At 35.8% G+C, this 10,082-nt stretch overlaps 3 protein-coding genes across 3 annotated transcripts in view; 2 read left to right on the top strand and 1 right to left on the bottom strand.

Annotated features, from left to right (window-relative positions):
- On the top strand, positions 7,425-8,108 carry LOC107647688 (uncharacterized mitochondrial protein AtMg00820-like). The gene has a single exon (XM_016351744.1). It carries the CDS (start codon positions 7,425-7,427, stop codon positions 8,106-8,108), a length of 684 nt encoding a protein of 227 aa, XP_016207230.1.
- Positions 8,197-8,832, top strand: LOC107647687 (uncharacterized mitochondrial protein AtMg00810-like). The gene has a single exon (XM_016351743.1). The coding sequence runs from the start codon at positions 8,197-8,199 to the stop codon at positions 8,830-8,832; it is 636 nt and encodes a 211-aa protein (XP_016207229.1).
- LOC107648531 (uncharacterized transporter C405.03c-like) overlaps positions 9,436-10,082 on the bottom strand; it is a 3,766-nt gene continuing 3,119 nt past the window's right edge. Inside the window, exons 6-7 of the mRNA XM_016352356.2 lie at positions 9,752-9,887; positions 9,436-9,657 (exon numbers count right to left, since the gene is read on the bottom strand). Coding sequence (XP_016207842.2) covers positions 9,592-9,657; positions 9,752-9,887 — 202 coding nt within the window. The 3' untranslated portion in view covers positions 9,436-9,591. The remainder of the gene's footprint in view (positions 9,658-9,751; positions 9,888-10,082) is intronic.

Here is a 10,082-nt window from a genome sequence, read left to right as displayed (position 1 = left end):
TGGTAATTTATGATATTTTATTTAAAATCAAATCTTAATTATATTCAAAACACCAAACTAAATAAAAGACACAATTTAAATACAAAGAGAAAATATAAAAAATATAAAACAAATCTTTCTAATAAAAAAATGACTAATGAAATAAAAGTAAAAACAAAAAAAAACCTAATAATTTTCTCCTAACAATCACTAACTATGACCGATCATTCTTAATTAAAATAGTACATCACTATAACAGGAATGGAGGATTTTTTATTTTAATAAATAAAATAATTATAATAATTACTGAAATAAATATTTATTTTTTATCTCATTTACACTGTAAATAAGATGACTGTAAACAAGATATATGTATTTTTTTCAATTTTCATATATTTCATTTATAGGGTAAATGAGATAATACATGAAAAATTATTTCGTTGAGTAATTCTCCACATATAAGTGATTTTCAATACAAGTCATATAAGTCATTTATATTCACGCCGTTTCACGTTTTTTTTGTGCCTCTTTTTCTTCTTCTTTCTCCGTACTTCCTCTTCCTCTTCCTCTTCTTCTTCTTTCTCTGTGTCTCTTTTTCTTCTTTTTCGTAATTTTTCTCTCTCGTTATCATCGTCATCAACACAATCTCTTCCTCCCTCTTTTTTTATTGAAATTTCTTCTCCTCTTTTCTTTTTCTCTTTCTCCTTCATCAAAATCACCAGAAAAAATGAAGAAACATTATTCAAGGTACTGTTTTACTGTTCTTCTAGATTTTTTTTCTAGATTGTCTCTGTCATGTGCCTAATCCTTAACCATTAAAACATTAAAAGATTTCAAGAAGAAATATACTGTCTCCCCTTATATTGGGTGTATTTCTTAAATCTTTTGGGTGTATTTCTGTAATTCTTTGGGTGTATTTCTGTAATCATTTGGTTTATTTCTGTAACTGTTTGGGTGTATTTCTGTAATCCTTTGGATGTATTTCTGTAATCGTTTGGGTGTATTTTTGTAATCGTTCGTGTGTATTTCTGAAGTTCCATCATCTTCAAAACAATTTCAAAGCTTGATTTCAGAAACCATGAAAAAAAAAAACAGAAGGAGATCGAAGGCAAAGAGAAAACGCTTTTCCATACAAATCATACAAGTCATTTATATTCACGCCGTTTTCACATTTTTTCCCTCTTTTTCTTCTTCTTCTTTCTCTGTGCTTCCTCTTCCTCTTCTTCTTCTTCTTTCTCTGTGTCTCTTCTTCTTCTTTTTCGTAAAAAAGGAAACGAAGATGAAACACGCGAAGATGGTTGAGTAACGCGCGTGTTAGGCCCAACTTGTAAAACTTGTAAACAAAAATGACTTGTATGTGTAGCACTCCTCTATTTCGTTTATCGTGTAAATGATATATATAATTTTTTAAAATAATAAAAAATATTAATAATTTAAATTGGACCAAACTCTTCAAAATGAAACGTTTCAAATAACAGAAAAGATGGACAATTTTAAATAGTAAAGAAAATAAACAGTGCATTTTAAATAATAGGGAAGATGGACTGTCCATTTAAAATAAGCACATTAACACGTTTATTTTTCCGTTGAAACAAGTGAAAACATACATAAATGCACCATTAAACTACCCACTATTAACACGATTATCTTTTTTTTAACTACCCATTATTTAAATTGTATGTTGGCCCCATCATGGCCGCTAATATCCAAATAATACATTACCCTTGATTCATCCTTGGAAATTGCATTCCATTCTCAACCGCTTCCTCCATTTCCGTATCCCCTTTAAATTAAAGTTCATTGAAAAATCTTTAAATGGATATAAAGTTTGTAGGAAATTGATTTTTGTAGAGGAAGTTATGATCATTCAAAGTTTAGTGTCAAAATCTGAATTCTGTGAATGCTGCAGAATTTGTGATTTCTGGTTTGTGTACGTACGCACACCCCTGTGAGTTTTTGAACCTGTGCGCACGCACAGCCTTATGCGTACGCGCACACACGAGAAGACTTGCTATTGAGAGCGCTAGCACGACCCGTGCGCACACACAACCAATAGGGTTTTGCAAGTTGTGCGCCCGCACAGTCCTGTGCGTGCACACGTTGGAAGGTGCATTCTGTTGAGGGCGTTCGCATGCCTTGTGCAAGCGAACAGAATTGAAAAATTTTACACTTGTACGTACGTACACCTCTATGCGTACGCACACATTTTGAAAATCCTCCTGGGCGTGCGCACGCACGCACACCCCTGTACAAACGCACATGCCCTGTTTTTCTACTAAAATCTTGTTTTTAACTGTTTCACCTTCCCAACAAAATACCATAAATTCTGCTCAACTACTTTCAAATTGTTTTTAAAATAAGAAAAGATAAAACAAAATATTTTTATATTATAAAAATATATAAAAAATAGACACAAACAATAACGTAGATATTAATTTTAATTATTTCGAATTATTTTTGTACAAAAAACATTATTGGAAAAGAGATAAAAATATAAAAAAGGTTTTATAAACAAAGTAAATCTATGTATGTTTAATTTATTAATTATTATCATTAGAATTTTAAAATTATTTTTTCAATAAAAAGCTTTTAGTTTTTTATTTTAACAATATACTAAGAATATTAGTTAAAGTTTTAAGTGAATGAAATAAGCAATAGTATTAATAATGGGTAGTTAGAAAAAAATAATCGTGTTAATAGTGGGCAGTTTAATGATGCACTTATGTATACTTTCACTTATTTCAACGGTTAGGAAAAGTAAACGTGTTAACGTGTTTATTTTAAATGGACAGTCCATTTTCCCTATTATTTAAAATGTACTGTTTATCTTTTCTATTATTTAAAATCGTCAATCTTCTCTATTATTTGAAACGTTCCATTGTTAAGAGTTTGGTCCAATTTAAATTATTAATATTTTTTATTATTTTCAAAAATTATATTTAATTATTTGTATATACATATATCTCGTTTACACTGTAAACGAGATAATTTTTCATGTATCTCGTTTACAGCATAAACGAGATATATGAAAATTGAAAAAAAATACACGTATCTCGTTTACACTGTAAATGAGATACATGAAAAATTATCTCGTTTACAGTGTAAACAAGATAAGAGAGGGATGTTTATTTCGATAAATATTTTTTAAATTATTTATTTCAGTAATTATTATTATATATTTTATTTATTAAAATAAAAAATCCCAGAAATGGGACACAGCCGGTGGAGAATTGGGGGCCTTTCACCTTCTTTCGTATGCCGCAGTATCAGCGGCGATTGCATCAAGAAATGCCGCTAGATGAGGATCTAATTATTATTCAATTTTTGTTTTTCCCTTTTTATCTTATAAACATCAGTTGATTTCCCTTAATTTTGCAGAAACGCGCTCAGAATCCTTAGTTCTATTTTGCGGCGATTTTAAAACCGCAGCAAAACATGTGTCAACTTAAAACCATCGAAGTAAATAGCGGCGGTTTTAAAACCGCCAATAAACATGCTGAAAATCATACCTTGTTGTTTTCCAAAGAAAAACATCATACTTTGTTGTTTTCCAAAGAAAGTCTTACCCATATTATTCAACTCCGTCACCAAATATATAAACTTAGTAACATGCGATTTCATCGAAGTTTTTTATATCATACAAAACATATAAAGACATTATAAAACACAATCGTCTTGGTCATGTGTAATAATTCTAACTTGATCCACAGAACATCACCTTTTTTTTAAAGGACTTCCTACAAAACATCACCTGTAATGCATAAATGAATGGTGGCGAGAGTTTTCTAATTAATATTTTTTTATTCTGCATTATCTTTAACAGTTCCAGTTCTTTCTTTGCCATCAAGTCCTCCTTTAACACTTTGTTGTGTAAGCATTACTGTCGTATGAACTTTATTTACAAATTTTAAAGTTGGTGCGACCATTGAATTGTTGAATCTCAAACTGTTAAGAATATTGAGATGCCACATGACAAGACACATGCAACATATTAGAGTTTGTTAGAGAAATCAGTTAGAAGAAAACTGAGTCAGTTACATCTAATAAGAAGTAGTTAGAGCTCACTCACTATAAGTACCAATGCATTGTAACAAACTAGTCAGTTCAGCTAATACAACTCATTTTCCAGAAAATTCTCCTCCTCCTTCCTTCTCTCTCTCTCTCTCTCTCTCTCTCTCTCTTCTTTCATTCTTGTTCTTCATCTTCAAGAGTCTGATACCTTTACATGGTATCAGAGCTCAATGATCCATGGAGAATACTGCGCCAACACCAAAAGCTCCAACGAGCTTCCTCAATCAGAACACATTCGCTGCGTTTTTAGCCATTAAACTCAACGAGAACAACTACAAAGCATGGAAGAAGCAAGCACTATTATGCATAAAGGTGAACAAGCTTCAAAGTCATCTTGATCCAAGGATGGTACCTGCTAGGTTTAGCTCATAATTAGACAGACATGAAGGAATCGAAGCTCAAAGCTACACAGAATGGGAAGTGTAAGATCAGTGCCTTGTGGCTTGGTTAACAGCAACAATGGAGTCTAACTTTGTCAACCGTGTAATTGAGTACGATTACGCATACCAGATCTGGAATGTGTTAAGTGAATATTTTGAATCTAGAGTCAAATCGAGGATTAAGTAGCTCAAGACTCAGTTAAAGACACTCAAGAAGCACGGTTCTCTAGTAACTGAATACATGGCGAAGATCAATCAAGTTGCTGACGCACTTAGTGCACTTGGAGCTCACTAACCAAAGACGAGTATATTGAAGCTGCACTGGGAGGGCTTGGCGAAGAATATAATGTTTTCATCCCCGTGGCAACAGCAAGAATTGAAGAGACGTCAGAAAGCGAGTTTGAATCTCAGTTGCTCGCTCAAGAAGAATTAGTTGACAGATTTAGAAGGACGGAGCTAGGACTAGTTCAGGAAAACATTGCTCAAAGAGAAGATGCTCCAGAAAGATTTCAAGGAATAGGGTTCAACAACTACAGAGGAGGTTTTCGAGGCTCAAGAGGCAGAGGCTATTTCAGAGGCACAGGAAGGTCATCATGGTGGCAGGGCAGTAAGCCACAATGCCAACTTTATGGGAAACTCTGCCATACAGTAGTGCAGTGTTTTCATAGGTTTAACCAAGACTTCATGAATCCACAAATGCAGCCCCTCAATGCAGGGCAACCACCTTCAGCAGCATTCCACAATGGTACAAACTCTCAACAAAGATTTCAAGAAGTGAAGACTCAGCCTCCCGCACCACTCAATCCTCAAGCATTCCTTACACTGCCTTCAGCTCTCCCAGACACATCTTGGTACCCTGATTCGGGTGCATCTCATCACATCACGTTTGACAAAAAGAACCTCGTCACAGGATCTGATTATGATGGCACTGAACAAGTGTTTGGAGGTAATGGCCAAGGTATGGATATTGAACACATTGAAAGTTCATTCATGCATGCATCTTTATCTAACGAACCTTTCAAATTGCAAAACCTATTACATGTACCTAATATATCCAAAAATTTAGTGAGTTTAGCCAAATTTGCCTTAGACAATTGTGTGTTTTTTGAGTTTTGGCCTTATCTATGTAATGTTAAATGTTAGATCTCCAAGAAGATCCTCCTTCAAGGATTGCTTAAATAAGGACTTTACAAGTTTGAAGGGATCGAAATTGGCCCAAGAGCAAAGTCTGTACCTATTAATCCTACTTGTTTCAATGCAAACATTGTTGAAAACTCCAAAAATACATATGTTGAATATGAAAATAAGCATGTGCAAGCCACTGCCAATGCGAGTTCAGCATTAAATAATAAAGAGAGAGCTAATGCACCTTCTCACCTAGCCAAACTGAATTTTAATTCAACGGCAAATAAAGTTATCACAAGTCCAATTTTAATTTGTAATTCTGTCTCTCAATTGTCTGTAAATACCTTAGTAAGTCATGTTTCAAATGCAGAAGCCCACGTCACTTGTAAAAGGGTCAGTGATACAAGCCAATTATGGCATAGAAAATTAGGACATCCATCTGATAAGGTGGTAACTCTAGTGATGAATCAATGTAATGCTTCAAGTTTTGATAATTCATTGAATAAAATCAGTTATGATCCTTCATTATGCAATGCTTGCTGTATTAGTAAAATTCACCAACTACCTCATCTTGAGTCTCATTCTAACTATGCACCTTTAGACCTTATATTTTCTGACATTTGGGGGCCAGCACCCTTATACAACAGATCAGGTTGCAGGTACTATATCTGCTTTATTGATGCAAGCACAAGGTATACTTACACATACCTACTCAAGACCAAAAGCCAAGCATTTGAAGCATTTCAACAATACAAGTCAGCAATCGAACTCAAGACTGGGCTAAAAATCAAGGCCTTACAAACAGACAATGGTGGAGAATATTTGTCCACACCATTCAAGAAGTTTTTGGTAACAAATGGCATTCAACACAGACTTACATGTCCCTATACCCATCAGCAAAATGGCTTAGTGGAAAGAAAACACAGGCATATCACAGAAACCTTACTCACATTGCTAGCCCAAGTTAACCTTCCTTTAAACTTTTAGGATGAATCAACCCTCACTGCCACTTACCTCATTAATAGACTACCCACCCAAACTCTCAACAACAAAATACCTCTTGAAGCCCTCACCAACACAAAACCAGACTACAGTATTCTACAACCCTTTGGATGCACATGTTACCCGCTTCTCAAACCTTACAATACACACAAGTTTGATCATAGATCCCAAAAATCCATTTTCATAGGTTATGCCCCCAACCATAGAGGTTACAAATGCCTCCTGCCAAGTGGAAAAGAAATCATTTCAAGAAATGTCCTCTTCAATGGGTATGAATTTTCTTATAACCAACTCTTTAGGAATCAACCAAGCCAATCCCTCCCTCACACCTCACCTTCCACCTTCACACCTTCCTTGCCAAATCTTCTACCTCAAACCAACTTTAATTCCACTCCTAAACCCAACATTATCCAACCTCCAACCACCATCTTGCCCAACCAGCCCACCCCATCTTCCTCATCAAGGTCATCACCAAGTCTTCCAGCACAACCTCTCACCTTAACAACAAGCACTTATAGTCATTACAATGTCTCAACCATCCATTCAACACCAGAATCTTCAATTCAAGGCAACACCTCCACTCCTACTGCAACAGTACCCCAAGTGACACCAACCCCTTATCCCACATCTTTTCCCCAACCACACCATCATGCATTGCATACATTGAATGACACTTCCAATACGCTCAATTATATATCTGAACCATTATCTACTTCATCTTTTTTTTTTGTCTATTAATCATGATTCGGATGTCACTGCTGCTAATTCTTTTTTCCTTGAAACTCCCTTAGCTGCAGATGTGCTTGAGCAAGCCCCAACTGAGATAGTTCCCCTACACTATCAGCAGCTACTACAAATCACCATCCCATGCAAACAAGGAGCAAGTCAGGCATTTTCAAGCCGAAAACTTATGCAGCAGTGCTCAAAGAGGCTGACATTGACCTCTCCCAATGCGTCCCTCAAACAGTTGAACAAGCACTGACCAGCGAGCATTGGAAGCAGGCAATGGAAGAAGAATATGAGGCCCTCACGAGGAATCAGACTTGGACACTAGTGCCAAAGCCACCCCCAAGCACAGCCCCTACCATTGGCAACAAGTGGGTCTTTCGAATCAAGAAGCATCCAAATGGTACAATTCAAAAGTACAAAGCATGGCTTGTGGCAAAGGGATCTCATCAAAAAGAGGGAATTAACTTTGATCAGGTGTTCAGCCCAGTGGTCAGACCTCCCACTGTTAGAGTCATGCTAAGTTTGGCATTAGCAAAGGGATGGAAGATCCGACAGTTTGACTTCAACAACGCCTTCTTAAATGGCGACCTCGAAGAAACTGTCTTCATGACTCAACCAGAAGGCTTCATCTCCACCCACACTCCTCACCATGTTTGCAAGCTCCAAAGATCATTATATGGGCTAAAACAGGCCCCTAAAGCCTGGTGCACCAAGCTGAAACTCTCTCTCAACAAGTTTGGCTTCGACAACACCAGATCATACGTCACTCTTCACCAAATTCACATCTGCATCAACGACTTATATTCTCGTATATGTAGATGACATTCTAGTCATAGGAAACTCTCAAGCAGAAATCACAGCATTAGTCAACCAGTTACATGCAGTATTTTCACTAAAAGACTTGGGGGAAATGAACTACTTTTTGGGAATTGAGGCAGTAAGGAACAGTGACCAAGTAATGACCCTATGCCAAACAAAGTATATCAAAGAACTCTTAGTTAAAGTAGGGATGCAAGAAGCCAAAGCAATACCTACTCTAATGGCATCTAGTCTGAAACTCTCAGTGCAAGGAGGAGAATTATTTCAAAATCCAGCACAATATAGATCAGTTGTTGGAGGACTCCAGTATGCAACAATCACAAGACCAGAAATCTCTTATGCAGTAAACAAAGTATCGCAATTCATGCACCAACTGTTAGACAACCACTGGAAAGCGGTAAAGCAAATCCTCGGGTACTTAGCAGGGACACTTCAGCATGGATTAAGGTTCCAAAAGTCTGATGAGAGTAGAATCTATGCACTCACAGACTCAGATTGGGGAAGTGATGTAGACGACAGAAAGTCAACAAGTGGATTTTGTGTCTTTTATGGACCAAATCTTGTCTCTTGGTCCAGTCGAAAGCAACATGTAATATCAAGAAGCTCCACCGAAGCTGAATATATAGGGATAGCTGCTGGACTTGCTGAAGTCATCTGGTTGCAGAACTTGTTGAATGAAATGAGGATACCTTGCACCACCAAACCAAACCTATATTGTGATAGTTAGAGTGTTGTACTACTTTCAGCCAATCCAATCCTACACAATAAGAGCAAACACTTTGAACTCAATCTCCACTTCGTTAGAGACTATGTGACCGAGAAGAGACTACACGTGATCCATATTCCAGCTCAAGAGCAGATAGCAGATTGCTTAACAAAACCTCTGTCAAGCCCTGCCTTCCAAAAGTTCAAATTGAGATTGAGAATTGCTGACAGAAGATGTAATGGCAGCAGGACAATTGGAAGCCCAGACGACAGAGTTAATGTTAAGAGTTCAGAAAGCACAATAGACAAGAAGGAATAAAGCACAGGTCTCAGAAACTCAAGTAACAGGATTGATGTTAAGAGTATTGAGATGCCACATGACAAGACACGTGCAACATATTAGAGTTTGTTAGAGAAATCAGTTAGAAGAAAACTGAGTCAGTTACATCTAATAAGAAGTAGTTAGAGCTCACTCACTATAAGTACCAATGCACTGTAACAAACTAGTCAGTTCAGCTAATACAACTCATTTTCCAGAAAACTCTCTCTCTCTCTTTCTCTCTCTGTAGAATGAGGAGTATTTACTGAGATTTTAATGTTTAAGTTAATAAGAGTTTTAGTAGATTATATAGTTATGCTCTTTCTTTTTTTCACCCGGTCGTAGGTTATATGATACATATACACTTGTGCTATTCTTTACACTACTCACACATATTTTCTCCTGCATGATTGTATTGAATCCTCGGATTTAATATACACAATTAATTAATAAGCTTCATTCTTATAACTCTGCATCATTCCTTGAAAACTTATCCGAAAGGTTTGCTAGAGTAAATCCTGCAAACACCTGTATTTACAACACAACCATATCATAATATATAATCAAATGTATGTATAATAATAATATAAACAAATGAAAATTATAAGAAAAAAAATGTAACCTGAATGCATCCACAGATGTAAATTGCTGAGTACTTGCGACCATATATAAGCATATCAGCTACCATTGCGACAGGAATATTCAATAACATGCCCAATGTAGCTACCAATGGAGCAGTCCAAACTATTGAAAGTGCCCTATCAAATATATTATTCATCCTAGTTATTCAAAACATTTTCCAATGTCTACTCATAATGTCCTAATAATAATCAAACAAAAAGAAAATTTGTATTTAATTATTATTTTGAAGTTCTTATAGTTTCATTTAGATTTTAATTAGGTCTCCAGAATGCACAAATAATTTTTAAAAAAATATTACAAACTTTTAAATT

The sequence above is a fragment of the Arachis ipaensis genome, chromosome B06, assembly GCF_000816755.2.
Source record: "Arachis ipaensis cultivar K30076 chromosome B06, Araip1.1, whole genome shotgun sequence".
NCBI lineage: Eukaryota > Viridiplantae > Streptophyta > Magnoliopsida > Fabales > Fabaceae > Arachis > Arachis ipaensis.
The sequence above is the reverse complement of the archived record's forward strand: the minus strand, read 5'-3'. Positions and strand labels throughout refer to the sequence as shown.

Excerpts from the sequence above, each read along its gene's own strand:
- LOC107647688 (XM_016351744.1), top strand. The coding sequence starts at position 7,425 with ATGCAAACAAGGAGCAAGTCAGGCATTTTCAAGCCGAAAACTTATGCA.
- LOC107647687 (XM_016351743.1), top strand. The coding sequence starts at position 8,197 with ATGAACTACTTTTTGGGAATTGAGGCAGTAAGGAACAGTGACCAAGTA.